At 50.5% G+C, this 26,605-nt stretch overlaps 1 protein-coding gene across 2 annotated transcripts in view; it reads right to left on the bottom strand.

The window, feature by feature from the left end:
- Positions 1-26,605, bottom strand: part of TROAP (trophinin associated protein) — a 530,766-nt gene that overhangs the window by 185,492 nt on the left and 318,669 nt on the right. For both annotated transcript variants that reach the window (XM_069653825.1, XM_069653826.1), the window contains exon 16: positions 19,882-19,995. In XM_069653825.1, coding sequence (XP_069509926.1) covers positions 19,882-19,995 — 114 coding nt within the window. The remainder of the gene's footprint in view (positions 1-19,881; positions 19,996-26,605) is intronic.

The following is a 26,605-nucleotide window of genomic DNA, read 5'->3' as shown; positions in this document are numbered from 1 at the left end:
TGACTCTGTCCTTTGCTGCTGTTACCCATTTGCCTTAGCCTTCCTCTTAGTTTAGTTTCCTGTCTTTTCCTTGGAGGGGTAGGGAGAAGTTTGCATAGGTTATTTCGTTTTTCCCTGCTCCTGATCCTTACTTTCTAGAGGATCCATTCCATGTTTTCCATTTCACTTCTGCATCCATTTCCCATTTGATCATTAGGTGTGGTGTGCGGTGGTAGCTAGCTCCTGTGTGAATGCTTATGTTTTCCCCACTAATTTGTAATCCCTATTCCAACTTAGGTATTTAGTTTTCTGCAGCGGATCACGCTCTGCTGCCTTCCAGTCTCCGCCCTTGCCCTGCCGGGCTCTCCACCTTGCAGCGGATCTCACTCTGCTGCCTTCCTGCCTCCGCCCTTGCCCTGCGGGCTCTCCACATAGCAGCGGATCACGCTCTGCTGCCTTCCAGTCTCCGCCCTTGCCCTGCCGGGCTCTCTACATTGCAGCGGATCTCGCTCTGCTGATTCCCAGCCTCAGCCCTTGTCCTCTGGGCTCCCTGCCCGGCAGCCTGCCTCATCCCGGCTGCCTTCAGTCCTTGTCCTCTGGACCTCCCTACTTCTCCCATTGCTGTTATAGCCTTTTCTGGGTCCCAGATTCATCAACAGGATTCGTGGGCTAGCTGACATTCAAGAGGTGTATCTCGTCCTCGTGAGTACAGTTCTTAAGTTCCCTTATGTAATACCATCAAGAGTGTTAGTACACAGATCCTGTCATTGCTGGCCCTCCACGTGGGTTTAGCGCTGTCAGTACCTGTAACAGCAATTGGGGGTAAGGTGCTTGCCGACTTTCCTCGCGGTCAGGTGCTTACCCCACATCCCTTTTCATATATTGGTTTTGATGTCACACTCTATTTGCACTCCTGGGTTCTAGCATACCTGAGTCGTTGTTCCTGGGTGCACATTTCCCTTGCCATATTTGCTGCCTTTGTACTCGCCTGACTAATCCTGACACAAGGTCTTCAGCACACTATTTTTTTTTAAACACCATTTATTAATTTTACATAACAGTACAAACCATATGAGCACTAATATTGGAGTGCAGAAAAAGGAACAAGTTACTTACATGTAACTGTTGTTCTCCAGCATGGGTCTGGCATGGATTCACATGCTCATGAATATTCCCAGTCGTCAGGCTGGGAATCCTCGGTAAAGAAAGAATCAGTACCAGTTTCGTTTCTGATCTGTCTTTCTTTGTAGTAACCAATCACTGATCTCTGGGTCATACTGCCACCAGCCAATGACTGCCCTCTCCCTAAGCCCTGCCGCCGACAGCCATCCTCAGATTTGGTAGCACGCCAAGTGGCAGTATGACCAAGTGAAGAGCCGCAGAGGGGTAGGTGGGAGGGTTCGCATGTGAATCCATGCCAGACCCATGCTGGAGAACAACAGTTACAGGTAAGTAACTTGTTCGTTCTCCAGCATGGGGTCTGGCATGGATTCACATGCTCATGAATAAAAGAATACATAGCAGTATACACATGCACAACCACGGGAGGTGGCAACAGGCTCAACATTAAGCAATACAACTCAACATTAAGCATCTCTTACCTCCTCACCAGGCTCACCTTAAGCGAACAGGTTGCGCAGCACTGCTTGGCCGACCCTGGACTCCTCCCTGGAGTCCCGATCGACGCAGTAGAATCTTGTGAAGGTGTGCGTCGACCTCAACGTAGCAGCCCTGCAGATGTCGAGCGGGGGTACACCAGACAGGAACGCCGTGGTAGCAGCGATCGCTCTGGTCGAATGGGCTCTCAGACGGCCGGGCAGCGGTCGGTTTGCCAACCGGTGACAATGCATGATGCAGCCGGAGAGCCATCTGGAAATGGAAGTCTTCGAGAGAGCCTTCCCTTGATTCGCAGACCCAAAGTTCACGAATAGCTGTGACGTCTTCCGAAAACTCTTCGTGCGGTCCACGTAGAACTTCAGCGCTCTGGCTACATCCAGCGAGTGCAAAGTCCTCTCGGCCGGCGTCGAAGGAGACGGGAAGAAAACTGGTAACACCAAGGGCTCGTTGAGGTGGAAGTCCGACGGCACCTTGGGCATGAACGAGGGGTGCGTCCTAAGCACTACCCTTGTGTCATGAAAAGTCAAGTATGGAGGCTTGCAAGAGAGGGCCTGAATCTCTCCCACTTGTCGTGCAGCGGTGATAGCCACGAGGAACACGGTCTTCCATGACAGGAACTTCAAGGGCGCCAAGTGCATAGGCTCGAATGGGGCTCCCATGAGCCTGGTCAGCACCGCATTAAGTTCCCACGTCGGGGCAGGAGCCTTCACCGGCGGGAATGAACGGAATAGTCCCTTCATAAATTCCTTTACCAGGCGATGAGACCACAAGGACGCCCGTCCCGTAGTCCTGATATATCGGGAGATGGCAGCCAGATGTATTTTTTATGGAGGCGTGAGCCAGTCCAGCTTTGGCCAGCGACAGTAAGTACGGAAGCACTTGAGGGGCCGTAATCCGCAGAGGGTTAATCTTCCGTGCCCGGTACCAGACAGAGAACCTCTTCCATTAACACTTGAGAGTTGAGGACGCCCTGGCCTTTGCAAGAACCTCTCTGCAATCAGCTGGCTATCATAACCCCCAAACTCTAGCGCTGCAGGAGCCAGGCCTGCAAGTTCAGCGACTGTGGATCATGGTGTAGAATGGCGCCTCCTTCTCTGGAGAGAAGATCCGCGTCTGCCGGCAGCCTGACTGGCGGGGACGTTGACAAGTCCAGAAGGTCTGGGAACCAGATCTGCCTCGGCCACGCCGGTGCGACAAGGATCATCCTGCACCTGGACATCTTGAGCTGGCTGATGAGGCGGAGCAGCAACGGCAACGGAGGGAACGCGTATAGAAACAGGCCGTCCCAAGGGAACGAGAAAGCATCGCCCATGCTCCTCGGCTGTGGGAACCTGCTGGCGAACCTCTGGCACTTGGAGTTTGTCGCCGTCGCGAGCAGGTCGATCTGGGGTTTACCCCATCGTTGGAAGAGTCGATCACTTGATCCTGGTGCAGTTCCCACTCGTGGCACGAGCGCAGCTCCCTGCTGAGTGAGTCGGCGATGGTGTTTTTTTTTTTATTCCTGCCAGGTGGAAGGGAACCAGAAACATCCCCTGGGCGACAGCCCAGTGCCACAGATCCTGGGCCTCCTTGGATAGGGCTGGGGATCTGGTGCCCCCCTGCTTCCGTATGTAGAACATCGTGGTGGTGTTGTCGGTGAAGATCCTCACCACAATGTCCTTGAGGGACAGCAGGAACGACTTGAGCGCCCAGAACACTGCACGGAGCTCCAAGATGTTGATGTGAAGAGACATCTCCTCCAGGAGCCAAAGGCCTCTTGCGTGGAGATCTCCGGTGTGGGCCCCCCAACCCTCCAGAGAGGCGTCCGTAGTCACTGTCTCCTGAAACGCCGGGGTTTGAAAGTCCGTGCCCGTCGTGAGGTGAGCCCGGGTGCCCCACCATAGGTTCGCCCGACGGAACTCCTCGTCGAGGGGGATGCTGTCCTCGAAGCAGCCCCCCGCCTGAACCCAGCGGGCATCGAGGAACTCCTGTAGCAGACGCATCCGAAGTCTGCAAAGGGGCACAAGGTAGATGCATGAGGACATCATCCCGAGAAGGGACTTGATGGACCTCACCCTAGCCACGTCCGTGGCTAACAATCGCGTACCTTGCCCAGGATGGTTTTGGTTCTCTCCTCTGAAGGGGAGGCCAATTGCTCCACTGTATCGAGCTTCGCCCCCAAAAACAGTGCTACTTGTGACGGAACCAGGTGGGATTTGGGGTAGATGTAGAACCCCAGCTCCGTGAGCAACCGGACGGTCCTCGCCGTATGATCGACGTCAAGTTCCCTTGACCTTGCCCAGATTAGCCAGTCGTCCAGGTAGGGGTAGACGTGGATCCACTGCAGGCGCAGCCGCGCCGCCACTGGTGCCAGGCACTTGGTGAAAACCCTGGGTGCCGACTTTAATCCGAACGGTAGGGCTCTGAATTGGTAGTGGCGTCCTTAAACCACGAATCTGAGGAACTTCCTGTGCCTTTCTAGAATGGGGATGTGGAAGTAGGCATCCTCCAGGTCCAACGACGATATGAAGTCGCCTTCCTCCAGCTGTCCCAGTACGTGCTGGAGGGTGACCATCCTGAATTTCTGCGCCTTGATGTATTTGTTTAACCGACGCAGGTCTAGGATGGGGCGCCAACCGCCTGTCTTCTTCCTGACGAGGAAGTAACTGGAGTACACTCGGAGCCCCGGAGCCTCCTGGGGACGAGTTCGATGGCACCTTTCTTGAGCATCGCCTTTACCTCCAACAGCAGTTGAGGGACATGATTTTCCTTCCTGGCCACGGGAGGAATGCAACGGCACTTCTTTAGGAATTCTAGTGAGTGCCCGTTGGCCAGGGTGTCCAACACCCAACGATCGGCGGAGATGGACTCCCACACCCTGACAAACTTAGTCAGTCGGCCTCCCACTGGGGTGCTTCGGTGGGGGCCCGACCACCCGGCCGGGTCAGTCTTACTTGGACGCGGCCTGGCCGCCTTGGCCTCCTTGGCGACGACGCGGGAACCCCTTTGCTTGCCGCGACCTCTGTAGGCCTCCTGGGAAGCAGAGCGGGCCGCCTGGCGGTAGGAGGAGGAGCCACCGCTGGATCCTTTGGAGGCACCCCCGTCTGCCTCCAGCACTCCGAAAGGGCCGTCGCTGCTGAAACACTTCAAGGGCCCGGGCCATCTCCGAGTCGGTCTTGATGGCCTGTAAAGACTCATCCACCACCTTACCAAAGCAGTGGTTGCCGTCCAGCGGCATGTCCAACACTCTGGTCTGGACGTCCTGGCGAAAGTCTGTTGCCTTGAGCCATCTTCGTTGTCGGAGGCAAACTCTGTTGCCCAGTTGGCAAAATCCGGTATCGGCAATGTCCGTTGCCACCGTAATGGCGTGATCTGACGCCACCTTGCCCTCCTGCAGAATTTCTAGGGCCTCTGCCCTTTTTCCATCAGGCAGGAAATCCAGCAGGGGAGCTAGCTTGAACCAGAGCTCCCTGTCGTAGCGGGCCACGATCGCTAAGGCATTGGCCGCCTTAATCGTCGTTGCCGCCGACGAGATGACCCGTCGTCCCATAGAGTCCAACTTCTTGCCCTCGCTGTCCGGCGGGGAAGTGGAAGTTGAAGACGCCGCGCCCGCTGCCTTCTTCTTAGCCGCTGCCGAGGCGACTGAGTCCGGCGTGGGCTGGGTCCTGAGGCACAAGGGGGCGGCATCGGGGACTCAGTACTACTTCTCGTACCTGTCCCTCATGGCGGGTGTCGTGGCAGGGTTCTGGAGGACGGCAAGCCCCTCGTCCCAGATGTTGTCGAGTAAAGGCACCGTGAGGACTGTCTTCCTCTTAGCCTCTCGTCGTTGGTACAGAAACCCCTCCTTTTTCTGTTCTTCAGGGCAGAGCTGGAAGAGCTCGGATGACCTGGTTATCATGGCATGCAAAGAGCCAACCACGTCGGCTGGGGATGCCCGCAGGGGGAGGCGACGGGATGTCTGCTGTGTCATCGCCGCCATCGTCGTCCGTCGCCGTATCTGTCGCCGTATCCTATCCCGGCGAGGGGGAGGAGGGGTCTACCGGCCTCGCGGGCACAAAGGGCGGACAGGGGTGGACTCTTCTCCGCTTGTTCGGAGGGTTTCCTGATGGGCCTGGTTCTGGATCGTCCGTCGGGGTCCGTGGTAATCTCGTCCTTATCTCGGTACATAAGGATTGGATTGGCAACAAAATGGCCGCCAAGCTATCCTGGGGCTCGGGCAATGGCTGCGACGGACGGGAAGGCCGTTCCACTGGGCCCCGTTCGTCGTCCTCGTCGCCATCTTCGATCACGTCAGCAGGGACCGTCCCCTGGGATCGAACCTTCTCGAACGTCTCGTTGAGGTTTATGAACCTCTCGTTGAGGCCTATGGACCTTTCGTTGAGGCCCCTCTCGGTCTCCACCAGTTCCTCCTCAGAGGCTGATTCCGAGTCTGTAGCGGCCACCTGCCCCCCCCCCCACCCTCTTTTTCAGCTGGGGGATTCACGGGGGTCTTAGCGGTGGGCTGGAAAGAGGATTCCCTCCGCAGCGGCAGGGATACTCTGGGCCCAGAGGCCATTTCCATTGGCGTAGTCTCAGCCGGCTCCGCCAGGGTCGCAGAGACCACTCCGGTAGAGGCCTTAGCCGGGTGGATCAAAGCCCTCACCACCTTAGGTGCGTCCTGGGCCTTCGCCTTGAGGGGAGGGTCAACGCCTCGCTCCCCCTTCAAGATCGAGCGGGTCCGCTCCAGCGGCCTACCCGGGTTCTCGGACTTCTTCCCCGAACCAGAGCGCTGGCTCGTGGTCGAACGTGCCGGGGAAGTAGCGCCCTGCTTGGCAACCGAACTGCCCGACCCATCGGCGCTCCCGGAGCCCGCGGACTCGTGGCGCTTGGCCTGCTGTTCGGCCCCCGTCGCCGGGGCACCTTCAAAGGACTTAGAAGCCCGCTCAACCTTCTTCGCCTTCTCACTTGCTGTGCCCTTCTCCAGCCAGGAGGCGAGCGGGAACGACGATCTTGCTTGGTCCGTTCCGAAAGGTTCTTGCAGAACGCACAGTCCTTCTCCACGTGCGTCTTGCCCCCATGGAGGCGGTAGAGACATCGCGAATGCTCGTCCTCCTTGAAAACATAATCTGCATCCAGGGCAGTTCCTGAACAGCTTGGATCCGGGCGTCTAGCTTCCTTTGTCCTGAGCCATGTCCGTTGAGGAAGGCCGCAGATCTTCCGGAATCCTCCAAGAAGTGTAAACTCGACGAAAACTTCACCCTTGAGGGGCGTAGAAGAATTACGAAACGGGTCCCCGTTATCAGAAGTAGAAACGGTGAAGCTGGATGCTCGATTAAACCTAAAAAATGAGAAAATCTCCTGAAAAAGTGTGAAAACGCAGTAAAAAAAAAACTCGAGAGCTAAACACGAGGACTCCCAACACTTGAGCGTGCGGTAAAAATCTGAGGATGGCTGCTGGAGGCAGGGTTTAGGGAGAGGGCAGTCATTGGCTGGGGGCAGTATGACCCAGAGATCAGTGATTGGTTACTACTAAGAAAGACAGATCTGAAACAAAACTGATACTGATTTTTTCTTTACCAAGGATTCCCAGCCTGATGACGGGGAATATTCATGAGCATGTGAATCCATGCCAGACCCCATGCTGGAGAAGAAACGATAATATTACCAAGAAAACAAGAGGCAGCAGGGTCAGAAGGAATGTCAAACATATCAGAGAATCGGAGGCGTTTTGGCGGGTCGAGGTCTCAGACACCAGGGGCTGGGGGGAGAAAGGGAAGGGCAAGGGGGGGTGGGGGGGAGCAAGGGGGAAGGAGTCTGACCTCAGTACACATCGAGCCATTTCCCCCATATTTTCTGACATTTTCAAGTGCAGCCTCTCACATTGTAGATGCGGCGTTCGATTGATGCGCATCTACTCACTTCGTAGATCCATCGGTTCAGGCATATAGTATCAGCCGAGCCCCATGTTGCAGCCACCAGTCTTTTCCCTGCCACCCAGTGCAACCGCTAGAATGTTTTTTGAATTTGTTGAAGTCCACCTCGCCCCAAATCCCCAGTATAATTTTAGGGTCCTGTGGGACTGGGGATCCCATTACGTTAGAGATCTTATTAGTGCATTCCTCCCAGAAGAGTTGCAACACATCACAGTCCCAAATCATGTGGAACAAGGTGGGTGCCCTTTTTGCATTTACATCGGAGACAGGTCTCATCCCCAGTTTCCCCCCTATTTGTCGAGAGCTGGCGGGGGGTAGTAGGAGCGATGCAGTATTTTGAGTTGCATCAGCCTCAGCTTAGCGTCAATACCTATGTCCCTGGGAAACATCATTACATCCACCCGGTCCTCCGATTCCAGCCTGCCAAGGTCCCTTTGCCATTTTTCTTTCAACCTGGGGAGTTCCTTGTTTCCGAAGGAGTTAAGAGCTTGGTAAAGCGTGGAGATGACCTTGGAGGGGATTCGGTCTGGGAGAACATTGGTTTCGAGGGGGGAACAGGAGAGGTACAGCAGTTATGTTTGGGAAATGAGCTTGCAAGGCGTGAGCAAGCTGTGCATGTTTAAATCGGTCGATGGGCTGCAACCCAAATTTTTCATTCAGGATTTCAAATTCTAGTAAGCCCCCCTCTTAAATGTGTGCCAGTGTGCATATTCCTCGTTCCCCCCCCCCCCAATTCCTAAAACAACCCATTTTTACATTTCTGGGAGGTGTGCGTTATGCCATAAGGGTTGGACTAGTGTTGCCTTTTTCCCCCCAGCCAATGAGTTTGTGTGCCTCCTTCCACGTATGCCGAACGTAGAGTGACATTCTTGGTATATCAGACACTCTCGCTGTGTCAGCGTATAAGTCCTGGAGGGGTGAGATGGGGTGCATAGCTGATATCTCTATGCAGATGTGTGGAAATGTGGCATTGCCATGTAGCCATTCGTTTACCACCCCCATGTGTGCTGCTAGGTAGTAGGTGCGGACACATGGCAACCCGATGCCCCCCTCCCATACTGAATGCTGGAGTGTTGCTAAAGCGATCCTGGGCGGTTTCCCTCTTAACAGTATGGAAGGTGTCGGCCCCGAGACCGCCCATACCTACTTGGAGATTGAGAAGCAAATCGTTGCAGGATAAAATGTTTAATGAACATATACTAAAAAGCACGGTTGATTTCATAGAGGTCAATGAGGGCAGTGCAGAACAAGTGAGCACGATCTGGGAAACATAAAAAGTGGTGATCCGAGGAGAGATGATGGATACAGCAGGGTAGTGCAGAAAGCCATCACTAAAGACTTGAATGATACGGAAAGTAAATTATTGGAAATGGAAAGGCGGGGGAAATGTGAGAGGAACATTTGGAGGAAGAAATCCGATTGAGGCAGGCGTGTACAACACACTGGGAGAGGCTGGGTAAGTTTAGCTACGCAAGATATCTAGAAAGAAGTCATACACAAGGGGATAAACCAGGGCTAATGCTAGCCTGGCTATATAAAACCAGGAATATAAGATCACCAATACATTCCATCCTAAATTCAGATCGGGTGGAGGTAAATATGCAAGCCGGTATTAATAAAGTATTTTCAGAATATTATAAGGAGGTATACACTGACCCACATATAGAGCAGAAGGAAGAGCTACAGGACTCCTTAGATCTTATTACCCTACCAAGATTAGAGGAACAACAAAAGGAATATACTTGAGGAGCCCATTAAACCAGAAGAAGTGATAGCCACTATAAGAACACTGCCTTCAAAAGTCCCAGGTACGGACGGGCTGCCGGGGGAGTTCTACAAGGCTTATGTAGATACGTTGGCGCCACTACTAGCCAGAGTATACAACAAAGCATATGAATTGGGAATTCTCCCAGGAAGTATGCGAGAGGCTGTGATAATCCCGCTCCTTAAACCAAACAAGGTAGACATGGACTGTAGTTCCTATAGACTGTTGTCTTCATTAAACCAGGATAGCAAGACCCTTACGGCACACAGCCTTAAGCCTGGCAAACAGACTTAGGAAAGTAAAACCAACCTTAGTCAATCATGATCAGACTGGATATGTTCCAGGGAGGAGTATTGCTGGGAATCTGAGACAACTTCACCATGTCATCCACTGCACGAGAGACAGAGCTGAGCAAAGTGCAGTTGCTTTACTGGATGCTACCAAAGCGTTTGATTCTGTCCACTGGGACTGGTTATATGCCAACATGGTTAAGATGGGAATAGGTACGAACTACATGAAATGGGTGAAATTAATATATACTCAACCGATGGCTAGAGTCAGGACCGGCACCATGTTTTCTGACAAATGGGAACTGCATAAAGGGACGAGACAAAGGTGCCCGCAGTCCTCCATGCTAATAATTGCAGCAGAACCCATTGCAGCTTTTCTGAGACAGGAATATAGCGATGCTGGCATAGAAATAGATAGGGTGAGGCACATAGTGTCAATGTACACAGACAATATGCTGCTATACCCGAGTAACCTGGAGGTGAATTTGCCATATGTGTTGGAGGTGTTGGACAACTTCGGTACACTGACGGGCATCCAAATAAATAAGGGCAAATCAGGTCTATTCCCATTAGGAAGGACAGTGACTCTTAGAGAAGTACATTTACCGGTTCTACCCTTCACCATGGCGAAAGAACTCATTTAGATATCCTGGGCTGAACATATACCATGATCCTAAGTTAGAACATAAATCTAACACAGTTCAAGCTAAGGAGGGCTTGGTTAAATCGATGCAGCTTTGGAGCAGGCTACCCCCGTCGATGGCAGGAAGAGCAGCACTATTAAAAATGGTGGCATTGCAGACTTCTGCACTGCTTTGGAAATGTCCCATACAACATCCCTAAAAAAATATTTCTAGAAATAGACAAAACACGTAGGGGTTTCCTTTGGCAAGGGGGTAGGCATCGAGTTGCACTTTACGTATTACAGAGACCCCATGCGCAGGGAGCATTGAAGATTCCGAATTTTGAATTATACTTTCTGGCGTTCCAGCTGCAGTATGTGGTGTAAGGGATGGCGGCTGGCCCTACTGGAGAAACAGTTCTCCTACAACCAGCATTAAAATTATTACTTCTCAGAGATGTAATCTGGACTTCCCAGAGGGAACAGTTTAGCCACCGCTATTGCCACACCTATTTAGTGAAGTTAAAAAATACAGATATGGCGGGTGACCTGCAAAACCATGGTACTGGTGGACCTGATATCGCCACAAACACCCTTAGCAACTGTAATGGTAGATAGGACATGCATTACTTACCGTAATAGCATTTCTGATTGTATCTGCTTAGATTCACATGTTGTGCATATGGTCCGACAGCCAGTGGTAACCGCGGAGTATTGCATCACGTCTTTCGGGGACCGAAAGGGGACGTCGGCATAGGCGTGTCCGTAACACTAGCCCTATCATGATGTGTAGTGTACCCAAATCCCTCACGCGCTGAGGTCCCTCCGATTGTATTTTTTCTGCCATGAGGGCGCCCAAGGCTATAGTGAGTGAGTACATAAAGAGAGAAAGTAGTAAGAGGTCTATGTTCCTTCCACCCCGAGTGGGGAGGTAGGGAGGGCGCATGTGAATCTAAGCAGATCCAATCATCAGAAATGCTGTTACGGTAAGTAATGTATGTCTTCCGATGCTTGTTAAACTGCTTGGAATCACATCCTGTGTATAGACTAGCGAGCAGTACCCGGAGGTGGGTTGTGAGAAGTTACAGTAGAGAAAAGATTTTAGTACTGCTTATCCCACCTGAGAATCAGACCTAGAATGAGTGTCTAGGCAATAGTGTTTTATAAAGGTGTGTACAGAACTCCAGGATGCCGCTTTGCAAATGGATTCAAGGGGAACATTTGCAATGAATGCTATGGATGCCCCAGTGCCCAGAGTAGAATGTGCTCTAGGCTTGAAGGGCAGGTCTCTCTTAGCAAGAGTGTAACATAGTGTGATGCATTTGGCAATCCACCTTCAGATAGCCGATCTAGAGACGGGATCCCCTTCTCTACCAGCTGCCACTGAAACGAAGAATTGTTTTGTCTTCCTCAGTGGTTTAGTTCTTTCCAGGTAGAACATGACTGCCCTGCGCACATCTAGTGTGTGTAGGCTTCTTTCGGCCATGCTAGTAGGGTTCTGGAAGAAAGTGGGTAGTTCGATCGATTGGTTCACATGGAACTTTGAGATGAATTTAGGCTCAAATCTGGGATGTGTGCGCAGAACTACCTTATCTTTGTGGACTGTAACACAGGGGTCTAGAATAGAAAGAGCCTATAGTTCGCTAACCCTTCTGATAGAAGTGATAGCCACTAGGAATGCTGTTTTATAAGTCAGGCCTTTCAGACTTGCTTTATGCATAGGCTCAAAGGGAGCTCCCATGAGCCTGGTCAAGACCACATTCAGATCCCATCCAGGGGCTGGGTGAGAAATGGGAGGATAAATCCTCTTAACCCCTTCCATAAAGGCTTTAATCATCGGTATTTTACACCACGACACCTTTTGTTGTGATGTGGTGTAGGCTGACAGAGCAGCCAAATGACCCTTTAGGGAATTGAAGACTAACCCAGTGTCCAACAGATGGGTTAGATGCAGCAGAATGTGTGTGGGTGAGCAATCGAAGGGATTGACGCCCTTGGAAATGCACCAGATGACAAAATGTTTCCATTTGCTGGCATAGCAAGAACGTGTATTCGGTTTTCTCGCTTCCCTGAGTATGTCCATGCACCTCAGAGGGAGTTGCAGTTGTCCAAACTATGACCTCAGGAGCCAAGCTGCTAAATTCAGAGTTTGTGGGCATGGGTGTAGGGTCTCCCCCTGTACTGTACATGTTGTACGGGCAGGGTAGTCTCACTGGTGGGGAGAGGGACATTTCCATCAGATGAGCGAACCAGGGTTGGCGATGGCGGGCCCACATGGGGGCAAACAGCATCATGGTAACTGGTTCCTGGTGCATCTTGTGCACCATCTTGTTGAGAAGGGAAGTTGGGGGGGGAAAAAGCGTAGACAAATTTCCCCGACCATGTTATCCAGAGATCTTTCCCCTTGGATCGGTTCTGGGGGTACCTGGAGGCGTAGTCTTGGCATTGGGTGTTCTCCCGAGTTGCGAACAAGTCGATCTCTGGGAAGCCCCATTCTGCGAAGACGTTGGATACAATGTCTTTGTGTAGACGCCATTCGTATTCTTCTGGCAGAGGAAAATCTCTGTTGAGTACGTCTGCCAGAAGATTGAGTTCCCCTGGAACATGTTGGGACAACAAAAACATCTTGTGTTTGAGAGCCCATATCCAAATGTTTTGGGACAGCTTGGATAGCCCTGGAGAGCGAGTGCCCCGTTTGTTCAGGTAATACATTGCTGTAGTGCTGTCCATTAGGATCAGCACCGTCTTCCCTTGCAGTTGCATCTGAAAGGCCTTCAATGCTTTGAACACCGCTAATAGCTCCAGTAAGTTCATATGGTTGGATGCTACTTGAGGGGACCACACTCTGTGCGCCGTCTGCTGAAGCAGATGAGCCCCCACCCCGTGAGAGAGGAGTCTGTCGTGAGAGTGGCTTCCACTGCAGGGGTGGTGAAGGTCTTCCCCTTCAAGAGGTTTTCTCTTGACCACCACTGCAGAGAGAGAACGAGAGCTGGCGAGACAACTACCAGATCTTCCCATTGTCCGCTGGCCTGACACCACTGGCTGTTGAGCCACTCTTGCATGGGACGCATGCGCAGACGCGCGTGGGGAACCAAGTATATGCAGGACGCCATCATTCCTAGCAAGCGCATGGCTTTGCGCACCGTCACCTCCCGACTGGCTACATATTCAGGGATCTGAAAAAGCATGTTCTGAACCCTCTCGTTGGAGGGGAAGATGAGACCGTCCTTCATCCGAATTAGAGCTCCCAGAAATTGTTTCATTTGACTGGGGACTAAGCTGGATTTCTTTTCGTTGATTGAGAAACCCAGACTGAACATGAGATCTACTGTTTTTTAGGTGTTCGAAAAACAAGCGTCGAACGAGTCCCCTGTAATGCGCCAGTCGTCGAGGGAAGGGTAAACTGGGACTGATAGTCTGCGCAAGTGTGCTGCTGCTACTGCCAGGACTTTCGTAAACACCCTTGGCGCCGCCGAAGGGGAGTACCTTGAATTGGTAATGCTGTCCTGGATCATGAACCTTAGGTATTTCCTGTGTGCCGGCCACATTGAAATATGAAAGTATGCATCGTTCATATCCAATGTTGCCATGTAGTCCCCTTGCTTCAGCAATGGAATCACCTCCTGCAGTGTTACCATGCAAAACTTCTGGGGTTTTATAAATTTTGTTTGCTGGGCGCAGATCTAGAACAGGGCGCATGGTGAGATCCTTTTTGGGTACAAGGAAGTACACTGAATAAATACCCCCGTTTACCTGAAGAATAGGGACCGCTTTTATGGCGTCCTTTCCCAGCAGCGCTTCCACCTCTTGATTCAGGATCTCCAGATGGTCTGGTGAAAGGCGCCATGAGCGCGGCGGTCTGAATTGCAGAGGTTGGGCGAATTCTACGCAGTAACCATGGGCGACCGTCTTTATGACCCACTTGTCTGAAGTTATCCCCTCCCATGCCATGAGGAAAGATGTTAATCGCCCCCCGACCGGGGTGACATGGCAGGGGACCTGGATTTGGTGGTCATTTCTGACCAGAGGCTGTGGCTCCTCTGGGATTGGGGCCTCTACCTCTACCACATTTCTGACCCCTTGCTGGGTAGTATGTGGTGTTTCCAGAAGTGTGCCCTGAGTTGAAGTTTCCTGTGCCATAGTTTTGACCAGCACGGGCTTGCCCTCGAAAGGACCGCAGAGAGTTATTACCCCTCTGGGTGGAAGGCTTCTGTCTGTGTGATCTGTTGCAGAGACTTCAGAGTCTCATGCTCTTTCTTGGCCAGCGCCTTCCCGAAGAGGTTAGAGTCCTCAATGGGCTTGTTGATGAGGGAGGCTGGAGTTTCCGGTTTAAAACCAGACGTACGCAGCCAAGCGTGTCTTTTCAGCAGGGTCCCTTGGGCCAGAGACCTGCCTGCAGTTTCCACAGTGTCGAGGGTGTTCTTGATCACATGCTGGTTAACTTGTCTTCCTTCCATTACAATGGAGAGAAGCTTTGATTTTGGGGGTTCAGGAACCTTTTGGAGGCCTTCCTGGACCAAGTTCATTGGGCGTCAGCATAGCTTGCCAATAGTGTAGTATTAGCAATCCGCGTAGTGTATGCGGCTGCTGACATGACACGTTTGCCAAGGGCATACAGTCGCTTAGATTCCTTGTCCGGTGGCGATTCCCCTGTGACAAGGGGTACCCCTGCCCTTTTCAGAGTGGTAGTCACTACCAATGAATCTGGGATGGTGTTCCCTCTGATGTATAGAGGGTCGGAAGGGGAAGGCCGAAATAATTTTTTGACTCTTGGGTTCACTGCCCGGGTTTGAGCAGATGATACCAATGAGGGAGCCACCCTTCTCTTCACAGAGTTGAAGAGGGGTATGGCATGGCTAGATGGAGGTTTCTCCTTAAGGATATCCTCCACAAAATCCTGCTCAGGCACCGCCTCTTGAATGGAAATTTTAAAGTATTCAGCTGCTTTTTTCAACATGGAGTTGAATGCCATTTGATCTACAGGAGAGGCCTGGCGAGCTGGGGTGGACAGAGGAGAATCCAGGCACAAAACATCAGAGTCCTGATCTTGCTGTGTCCATGGGTCCTGACCTTCTTGCTGGGTTTCCTCCTAGTTGTCCGTAGTATCCTGTTCTTCCTCATAACTTTGAAGAAATGAAGCTTCCTCTTCTTCATTATAAATGTCCCTATATGTGTCCATGTTAATGTTAAAGGACATTTGTACCGCGCACTATCACCACTGAAGTGGTCCCCTGGCGGCTCTGAAAAAGGGGAGGAGAGGGGGTGGGTTAGTGGGAATCAACTGGAAAAGTGCAAGAGAGCAGTGATGTGCTGTTGGCAGCCTCAGCCCGGTGGTTCCGTTGGCTGGGCTTGGGGTGTTTTACGGTCCGTAGTTGCCGTGTGCTGTTGTGCAAGTCTATGTGTGGTTTGTTTTGTTGTTGTGAAGTTTGTGCGGATTGCTACGTTTTAGGCTTGTGGTGGTTGTGTTTGGTTAGAGTTTGAGAGGTTTATGTAGAGGGCTGGAATTGTTAGTTGGTTGGTTAGTTGGCATTGCTGTCTTGCAATTAAGGGATTCCATTTAGGTGCGGTACATGCAGACATTCACATTTCTATCTAGATGCGGCGCAAGCGAAAGTTCAGAATTCTATACGAGTGTGGTACATGCTAACAATCACATTTCTATCTAGATGTGACGCAAGCTAAAGTTCAGAATTCTATACGAGTGTGGTACATGCTAACAATCACATTTCTATCTAGATGCGACTCGAGCTAGGGTTCAGAATTCTAAGTGTGGTGCATGTTAAGAATCACATTTCTATCTAGATGCGACTCGAGCTAGGGTTCAGAATTCTATACGAGTGTGGCATATGCTAACAATCCGTTTCTATCTAGATGCGACTCGAGCTAGGGTTCAGAATTCTATACGAGTGTGGCATATGCTAACAATCACATTTCTATCTAGATGCGACGCGAGCTAAAGTTCATTTCCCTACATGTGTGGCAGTAGCATATCCATCACAAGGCAACATTACAATCCATTTAGAGTGATCACAAGTCTTCATAAGTATGTATTGTTTACGTCTATGGCAGTCTACGCTATGGAAGGTAAGGTAGAGTGACGGGGCTTTCTGGAGTAGAGTAATTGCTCTACACCCCACCCATGCCACACTCACAGTTTTGTTGGTGTCTGGCTTCCTTTGCTTCCCTGCTGACACCTGCAGACACATCTTGGAGCCGCCAATGTAGGAGCCGACCTTTGCCTCGGGGTCCTTAGCCGCGGGGCTGCCGGTCAAAGGGCTGCCCTGGGAGATGGATTTAATAGTGTAGAATGAGCCAATCAGGGTGAGGGGCAGTCTGGGAGGCGGGAGGACGGAGGGGAGGAATGGGGAAGCGGATGGGAACAGGGAGATGGGGCCACGTAGGCGCCGGTACCAGGAGGCACACCGGGCCTCTGATTCTTAAGTAAAGGAGCCCTGGAGGGTCTTGTGCGGGGTCACTCACCTGGAGTGCTGGGGTTTGCAGGGCGACTCACCTTATGCCAGGGAAATGGTGGGAATGAAGCAGAGTGCAAGGGGGATTGGCGCCATAGGCCCACTGTTGTGGGTGACTGCGAGCACCAATCACAGGCAGGGACCGTCCAGGAGGCGGGATAAGGCAGGAGCCCAAGTCCAGCTGTGGTGCTCTGGAAGGCCGTGCGCCACGTGTTCTATGAACACGTTTGTGGCCCAAATTGGGATGCTGGGTGCCGGGCTTGCAGGGCGACTCACCTTATGCCAGGGAAATGGGCAACGTCTTCCTGCTGGAAGGCATGAGACTGATCTTCAATTTGGGGAATTAGGGTCCATTCGAGCCATATTCGGGGGAGGGTGGTCAGAAAACCAGATAATCCTCCCCAGCCGATCCAAACACCCTTCGAACTTCTCTGTAGTCCATTTAGAGGACCCAAACGGGCCTGCGGGTGTAGAAACGACGTTTTCTGCCCTACGGCGTCGAAAAGAGTCCCTTAGGGTGTCGGAGAGAGGCTCTTGGCTATCTTCGTAATCGTCGTAAGAATCGGGATCCCAATCTGCATCTGAAACTTTTTCTGCGGCTTGTCCCATAACTTTAGGCGGAACCGGGGTAAGACCCACCGCCGCTGTAATTCTCGATGCTGCTTTCGATAGTCGCCGAATCGGCGTGAGACAGTGGCTCCGATGGTTTAATGGCAGGTAAACTACCTTCCGCGGTGCTAGAGGGCCTAGAGGTCTGTTTTTCGGGTAGAGGCCTAGTCGTAGTTTTCAGGCCTACCGCTGCCTTTGAAACCGTCGGATTTCCGCACTTCGTGTGTAGTTTTTGAAGTAGCACCCTTGTTTGATTTGGACTGCCCAGTCGCAAGACGCTGCTGCGGATGAGGGGAAGTCTCTGGATCAGAACAATCCGAGGAAACCGGCAAAGTTTTCGGCGGTCCTGTTGGCGCTTTCACCTTTTTCGACGAAGATGTTGAAACCGGTATAGGGGTTGTGTGCTTAGTCAATGCGCTTGTACGCCCCTGTCGCCGGGTGTTGTCCCTGTAGGGAGACCAGAGTCAAGCCTTAAAGGGTCAGGTATGGGCGTGGCGGACCTAGAAGCGTCTGCCTTGTTTGGTCATCCGAAGTACCCCCGTCACTTTCAGCGGGTGTGGCGGTGGGGGGGAAAGGGGTTCCACCCACGACATACCGTACGCGGCCCACTGCTTAACACAACGGTCCTTAAGGGTTTTAGGCCGAAGGAGTTTGCAGGCCACACACCGCTTCTCATCGTGCTCTAGGGGGAGACAGGCGTTACACGTCCTGTGTTTGTCCTTCCAAGGATATCTAACCCTACACTTAGGGCAGAATCTAAAAGGAGTCCTTTCCCTAGCTAAAGGGAAGGATGACCAGACCAAAAATGAAGAGGGGAAAGGAGGAAAGACATACCGACAATATGGCCACCCCGACCCACTCTCCCTACTGTATAGGCCGGCCAGAAGGCCTGACCACGTGGAAAAATCTGGCCGCCGGATCTTAGGCGCCGAAATCCACAGCTGTAGATGAATCCCCCGTAGTCTTCGTTGAAGATGTTCTTGTGACTTAACGGGGAATAACCGACAATTCTGTAAAGATGAACAATGTCTGTAGTAAGAGCTCTGCTATGGGAAAAAACAATCTGAGGGACCTCGGCGCGTGAGGGATTTTGGGGACACTACACGTCACGATATGGATAGTGTTACGGTCACGCCTATGCCGACGTCCCTTTTCGGTCCCCGAAAGACAAGATGCAATACTCTGTGGTTACCACTGGATGTCAGACCATATGCAGAGCATGTGATTCTAAACAGATTAACAAGCATCAAAAATCTACTTTTCTAGAAGTAGGTCGGATGGTGTTCCTTGCTTAGTTTAATGTGTTCCTCTTTACTGGGATGAGCCACAGGTCCCTTGACAGTCTACCCTTTCCAATATTCACATACTTTGGGACGGGTAGGATTGGTACCTTGGTAATCTTCACTGTTTCCGACTGGCCCCCACCCAGATCTCCCGCTGTTGCCTGTTAAATCAGGTAGGTGTCACTGGTTCTTCCCGTGGGTTCATGTTCCTCCTTTTGGGACAACCACTTCTGTCGGTGGCTTCTTCTTTCATCTTTACATGGCTCTTCAGAGTCATTCCTGTTAGTGTCTCAGCGCAGTTCGAGGATCACCTGGTCCAGGCCGCGCCACCACCTCCAGGTTGTTCCCAGGCACACCTATCAGCCCCCTGCCTTCTCTGTGCCTCCTTCGTCAGCTTCCCGGCATCTTCTGCTCAGGACGTATCAGAGTCTCCTGGCTTCTTCCTCTGCCCTGGTTTGAACTTCCTGGGCTCCAGTGACAACTTCACTAGTCCTTCTGTTTTTATTAGACACCAGTGGGTCCTTCCTAGCATAGCTGCATAGTCCTTTGTATCTTTCGCATGACTTGTGGCTCCTTGGTCCATTTTCTTCATTGCAGTGTGGTTGGCTGCCAAACACTGAGTACTTGTTTGGTTCGCACATTCTTCTTCACAATACAACTGGCCTGATGAGAATTCTTGGGGATAGTGCAATAACAGATAGTAACTGGTTTGGAATGACTTGAGTGGTCATCAGATATTCTTGTTGACTCCTCATAAAGGGGTCTAGGGAATTGCTTGACTGAACCGGAGTCCCTGTCACCAACAGGGGAATCTCTCCCTGTGAGATCCTGCTTTCTGCCACCCCTTGGGGGAATAGATCATAGCGGACTCACCTTCCTAGCCTCACAGGGAAGGGACTCGGTCTGGTGACCAGTGACAAGATCCTGTGAATCGTCATAGTGGTTTGAGGCAGGTGAGAGAAAGAGGGGGGCAGAGAGAGATCAGTAACATAAGCATGGTTCTCCAGCATAGGTAGCCTCCATAGCTGCACATGATACAGTTTGTTTGGCAAAATGGTCTCCCCCTCCCCCCCCCCCCCCCCAACGTCGATTAATAAATCAATAGAGCAGGTACATGTGTGTAAGAAACGAAGGCAGGCAAAGCAAAGATGAAGCAAAAACAAACTGCTAAAACATCTCTGACTCCATAGATGGGCACAGCAGAAAAATGCATTAACCTCCCAATGGCTGGTTAAAAGCATTGATCAGTCATTACAGGCTTTTAAACAAAGAAGCAAACTCAAGCATTCCTTCTAGCTCATGTTTTGGGGGTCAAGGATACATAATATGAAGTACATAATATGAAGGGTCCTCACCCTAAGTTGAGCCATGTCTTTAAGAATGAGCGTCTTGTTTGTCCCATAATTCTCATCAGCATCATGGCAGGTGCTGGAGCTGTCAGTTTCCGGGAACAGGCGGACAGCAACTTTCTAATGGGAAGAAAAAGGGCAACGGGGAAATTTGGGCAGGAAAAGAAAGGACATTTTACTAAAGTGTAAGCACACAGTGTATAGGTTGCTGGTTCTTAAATCTGAATGGGCACCTTAAACCAAATTGAAAAATGACAGGTAAGTGTGCCTTACATTTTTTTACATCATGTGCTGGTACATTTTAGCATAATATCACAGTACAACAGAACATAATGCCACAATAATTCAAACATCTGCCCCCCAAAATAATACCACCAAAAAAGGAAAATATGGGAGGAAAAGTGGGCACCAGGGGACAGAAGAGGCAAAGAAAAGACACAGATGATGCCCTAAAGTGGCCTTCCCTGATAAAAGAAAAAGGTGCCGCTGACCACACAATTGCCATTTCCAAAGGCTGATGTGGAGATGGATTTATAGAACGAGCCCTGTGGGAGGCATCAGAGTGGACACCATACATGAACAGGGGAAATGGGACTCGGGTCCAACTAAACTGGGGCGTGGGGGGGTGGGGCAAGGGTCTCCTGGGGATCCCGACGGTTGGCTATTTTAGAGAAGCCTTGAGAACTCAGGATGGGAGATTGCAGAGAAGTAACTGAAGATTGTGCGTGTCAGGGCATGGTGGTCAGTGACAGGCGGAAGAGGGTGATAGTTTAGTGTTCAAAGCGGGTTCATTGCAATGGCTATGTTGATGTAATGGTTAAAAAGGGTGTTACAGTGCTTGGGAAACGGGGGACAGAGAGGCAGGGGGGTCGGGTCTTGGAACTCTTTGGATAGGACAGTTTTTCCGAAGTCCAACTAAGGGCTTCATAAAACCATATCTGAGGCAGTACATAAACCTCACTCTTAGTATAAGGCTCAATCACCTGAGAACATTTGGTAGCGTAGACAGATCCAGGCTTATTTTAGGAGGGAGCGAGGACTGTAGGTCAGCACAAAGAATCAAAGAAACATTGATACACTATTGTAAAATGAATGGTTTATTTTAAATACAGTAGGCCAATATGAATGTTGGGGAAATAAGTACTATACACATCATATAAAACAATTATAAAAACCAAAGTAATACTTAAGGTATACAAACCAAAGTATAACCCTATTAAGAATAGCATTCAGCAGTTCAAGGTGAGTCAAACCTAAAGTTATACATTCAGAAAGGCAATATGCTATTCTTGGGGAATAAGACCAGGTTAGTTACTTTCAGATTACAATAAGTAATTCAGGAACACTAGACCCTATTGGTCAGAATATACTGTTATTCAGTTACAGACTCACTTAATTAGACCAACACTTACAAGTTTATTTTGCAACATATGCATCTTTCTTCTATAATGAATGGATACTGTTACACAACCAGTATTACTTTTAAGACAGTTTAGAGCGAGTAAAGTAACTCCTACTTTCAGGAGGGGGCTTAAGCTACTCAAGGGCAAGTATGAACACAGTAAACTATTTTAGAAGTGCACCAAGCAATTCAGGGAAAGCAAAATCCAATTACAGTTTAAAAAGAGCAACATCTATTCAAGGTCAGTATAATCTACTGGTATATAAACTTACTAGCCATACCTCAAGGCGTTGCCCGGGTCTGTAGCGGACATGCACGTGGGGGTCTGATCTAGCCTTGTGTGTTATATTGTGGCCTAAATTCCCATTTTGAAAAAATAAAATAAATCGCCAAATCGGCAATCTGTGCAGGGCAAATGGGTGGGGTAGGTTAAATTTCACCATCATCCATACACCCCCCTCTGGGGCTGAAGCCAAACCCCAACATACAAACACAGAAGTGTAATATACAGTTCTACGGTAATTAGGAACTTTAGGACTATTTTGGAAGTGCTCTAAAGCAGTCCAGGGAACGCATGACCCAATTCTACACTTTTAGAATTGCAAAGTTATTCAATGCAAGTAAGCTTTTATTCTTTTAAGAATGGCATTCAGCAATTCCTAGACAGGTATTCACTCCAAGATCATTTTAGAAATGCAGTAAAGCAGATCAAGGAAAGCAAACCCAATAACTCATTTAGAAAGACGCAATGTATTTCAAGGTGGGTAAATCCTATTGGTCCGCTTTTATACTCATTCACTTTACAAATGACAAAACTATACCAACAATATTACTTTTTAGAAGAGTGAACCACAATTTAAAGCTAGTCAAATAACTTGTATACTTCTAAAAAGGAGCCACAAAAGTATCAACTTCAAGGACACTTTGTACTTATTCTGTACAAGAAGGAACAAGTTACTTACCTGTAACTGTTGTTCTCCAGCACAGGTCTGGCATGGATTCACATGCTCATGAATCCTCGGTAAAAGAAAAGAAATAGTTTCACTTTCACTTATACACAATCTTTCTCCTATAAATCAATCACTGAGCTCTGGGTCAAACTGCCCCCAGCCAATGACTGCCCTCTCCCTAAACCCCTCCCCAGGCAGCCATCTTCAGATTTGGTAGCACATAAAGTGGCAGTATGACCAAGAAGAGACTAGGAGGGAGGGTTCGCATGTGAATCCATGCCAGACCCATGCTGGAGAACAACAGTTACAGGTAAGCAACTTGTTCCTTCTCCAGCATGGGGTCTGGCATGGATTCACATGCTCATGAATAAAGAATACACAGCAGTAGATAAATACACAACTAGGGGAGGTGGCAAGGCTCAACAGAAGCAATTACTCTTACCTCCTCACCAGGCTCACCTTCAAGTGAACAGGTTGCGTAGTTCTGCTTGGCCAACCCTGGACACCTCTCTGGAATCCCTGTCGACGCAATAGAATCTTGTGAAGGTGTGCATAGACCTCCACGTAGCAGCCCTGCAGATGTCCAGCAGGGGCACACCAGAAAGGAACACCGTCGTTGCAGGGATCGCTCTGGTAGAATGTGCTCTTTGACGGCCAAGCAACGTTCTGTTTGCCAACTGATGACCATTAGTGATGCAGCCGCAGAGCCAACTGGAGATGGAAGCCTTGGACAAGGCCTTCCCATGGTTCACAGGACCAAAGTTCAAAGTTGGGATGTCTTCCGGAAACTCTTCGTGCAGGCCACAAAGAACTTCAGAGCACCCAAAACACCCAGAGTCAGAGACCCTTCAGCCAGCGATGGAAGCCATCGAAAAAACACAGGCAACACCAAAGGTTTGTTAAGATGAAATTCTGACGTAACCTTCGGCATGAAGGAGGGGTGCATCCGCAGCACCACCCTTGTATTGTGGAAAGTCAGATAAGGCTGCTTGCAAGACAGGGCCTGGATCTCACCTTTCCCTCCTGGCAGAGGTGATAGCCACGTAGCCACAAGAAAAACAGTCTTCCACGAAAGGTACTTGAGAGAGGTTTGATGCATAGGCTCGAAGAGGGCCCTCATGAGCCTTCGCCAGAAGCACGTCGAGTTCCCACGTGGGGCGTGCCTCCACCGGCAGGAACGATCAAAATAGTCATTTAAGGAACTCTTTGACTAGACGGTGTGACCAAAGAAAAGACCGTCCCGGAAACCTGGTATAGTGGGAGAGCTGCCAGATGCACTTTGATGGAGGCGTGCGCCAGTCCCCGCCATAGCCAAGGACAACAAATCCGGAAAGATCCGAGGGGCCGTGGCCCTCAGAGGGTTTATCTTCTGTGATCAGCACCAAGTCGCGAACTACTTCCAATTGTGCACGACGAAGAGTCGACGAAGACGCCCTGGCAAGGACCTCCCTGCAGTCCGCCGGCAGCTCGTACCCACTGAACTCTAATGCTGCAGGAGCCAGGCCTTCAGGTTCAGAGATTCTGGGTCGTGATGCAGGATGGCGCCTCCTTCCCTGGCGAGCGTGTCCGCGACCACTGGTAGCTTGACTGGAGGGGACGCCTACATGCTGAGCTGGTCCGGGTACCAAATTTGCCTTGGCCACACTGGTGCGACATGGAGCATTCTGCACCGGCACTGTCTGAGTTGACTGATGACTTATAGTAGTAGAGGCAACGGAGGGAACGCGTACAGAAACACGCCTTCCCAAGAGAAGGAGAATGCATCCCCCCATGCTCCCCGGCTGGGGGAACCTGCTGGCGTACCTCTGGCACTGGGTGTTCGTCGCCATCGCAAACAAATCGATCTGGGGTCTGCCCCACCTGAGGAATAGGTTGTCCACTAGATCCTGCCAAAACTCCCACTCGTGGCAAGAGCGCAGCTCCCTGCTGAGAGTCGGCGACTGTTCTTTACTCCCGCCAGGTGAAAAGAATTGGAGAAACATCCCCCCTGGGCGACGGCCCAGTGCCACAAGTCCTGCACCTCGCTGGAGAGCGCTGGTGATCTGGTGCCCCCCTGCTTCATGATGTAAAACATGGTGGTGGTATTGTCTGTGAAGACCCTCACCACTTTGCCCTTGAGAGATGGAAGAAATGACTCGAGGGCCCAAAATACTGCCTGCAGTTCCAGGACGTTGATGTGGAGCTCCTTCTCCGGCAGCTAGAGGCCTCTGGCGTGGAGACAACCGGTGTGGGCTCCTCAGCCGTCCAGGGAAGTGTCCGTGGTGACAGTCTACTGGTACAGGAGGCTCTGGAAGTCTGTGCCCCCGGCGATGTTGGCGCAGACATCCCACCAACTTGCCACTCGACGCAGCTCCTTGTTGAGCACAATCCTGTCTTTGAAGCTTCCAGACACCTGGATCCAGCGGGCATCCAGGAATTCTTGGAGGGGTTGCATCCGCAACCTACAGAGCCTGATCAGGTAGATACATAATTACATCATGCCGAGCAGGGACTTGATGGTCCCCACCGCGACGATCTTCAGTGCTAACAGCCGTTGCACGTTGCCCAAAATGTCCTCCAACCTCTTTTCTGAGGGGGCCGCCAGGCAGGATTCCCAGTTGAGCCTGGACCCCACGAACAGCGCATCCTGCAATGGAATCAAGCTGGATTTTGGATAGTTCACTGAGAACCCTAGATCCGTCAGCAGCTGGACGGTCCTCTCCGTGTAACGCTTACCTGGACTCCTCGGGAGCGTAATGCCTTCCAGCCTGTGAACCTGTACTTGGGCACTCTTTGGATTCCTTTTCTGTAAAAACGATAACAATAGAATGGCTATTGCATCCAATTACTGAGAAGGTGCTGCCTTAATATATATATATACTTTGGTATTGACCACTCTCACCTGTGTTTATTATGTGTGGTCTCTCCATCCTGGTTTCTACATGGGCGCGTTGAAAATGGAATACAATGGAGTCTTGGAATGCGGAGGGCTCGATAGTTGTTTGCCTTGAAAATGCCTATAGTTTTCCAGGAAATGTCTTTGGGTAAAGTATCTTGGGAGAAAACGCTGCATTCTTTATACCATGTGATTATTCCTACGTTGGAGAGATCTCTCTAATAAACTTTCTTTTGCAGGTTCTCAGAATTCAGAAAGGTTTATGGCTGCGGATACGAGGTTACTTAAGCTGAGGAAACACTAAACGTAAGTTCAACTATTTGGAATAACTGCAGTCTTCAGGAAAAGCGCCGAAACTGTGCTGAGAGAAACTTGCAGTACTTCAGGTACGTAAGCTTATTCAACTTTCTTCTATATGTTTCTATTCAGTTCGTTAGTTAATTAAACGCCTCCGTTTTATCTGCAGATTTTCAGAAAGCTGAGGAAAATCCTTTCGGAATGGTGCGGAGGCGGCAGAAGAAACTTCGGGCTGAAGATACCGTGGCTTTGGACAAAAACTGCTTTGGACGATGCTGCGGCTGTGAGAAACTGACAGGAACTGCTGCGGTAATAAACTACCATTGCTGACCGAAACTGCTTCGAAGAAAACTACAGTTCAGTACGTTTTTCTATGAGCTATGAAATACTTTTGTCTTTTTTCTGTAAAGCTAATGTCTTATATTTCTCTCCTTTGACAGGTTCTGTGAGGAGAAAGCGTCAGTAGCGTTACCCGCTGTCAGTAGAGAAGACTCGAAGTGAGCGCTTCAGTTGAGGCGGGGCTCAAGTATCTCCCTCTGCAATATCAATGGAACGCGCGGTCAGATCTGAACGGATTTTTCAGCAGCCATGTTAGGAATATAAGGCCAATGTTAACTCTATGAAAGTCTATGGAAACTGATGCTGGGATTGGTGCAAATGCCATGTATGCCAGACTAACACCCACTTTTGGCCCACTGACTGAGGTAATGTTCCTGGCTTAACTGGGATGCCTGAATGTACACCGGGCTCATTGGCTGGAATCATGACACTCCGTGTGATAAACGGCGCTGTCACTTGACTTGGCACGGATGAGCCAGTTGTCGAGGTATGGGTATACATTCCATGTAGGTGCAGATGGGCCACCACCATAGCCAGGCACTTGGTAAAGACTCTGGGCACCGACTTCAGTCCGAAGGAAAGAGCCTTGAACTGGTAGTGCTTCCCTTGTACGACAAAGCGCAGGAACTTGCAATGTTTTTCGTGAATGGGGACGTGGAAGTAGGCGTCCTTGTTAGGGAGAATTCTCTTATAAGGCTAATTTCCCAAACCTAGTGAGTCCCCCAGCAGCTTTGCTGGATTTTTTGGGGTTTGTTTTTTTCTCCTGCTAAGAGTGAGACTCTTTTACTCCCACTCTTAGGCATGATTTGAGGTATGTCTTTGACTTGTTATGTGCTTATGGGCTATGGGGTTTCTTTTTACTCCATA

Source organism: Ambystoma mexicanum, chromosome 3q (assembly GCF_040938575.1).
Source record: "Ambystoma mexicanum isolate Mex_15411 chromosome 3q, UKY_AmexF1_1, whole genome shotgun sequence".
In the NCBI taxonomy this organism is placed as follows: Eukaryota; Metazoa; Chordata; class Amphibia; order Caudata; family Ambystomatidae; genus Ambystoma; species Ambystoma mexicanum.
The sequence above is the reverse complement of the archived record's forward strand: the minus strand, read 5'-3'. Positions and strand labels throughout refer to the sequence as shown.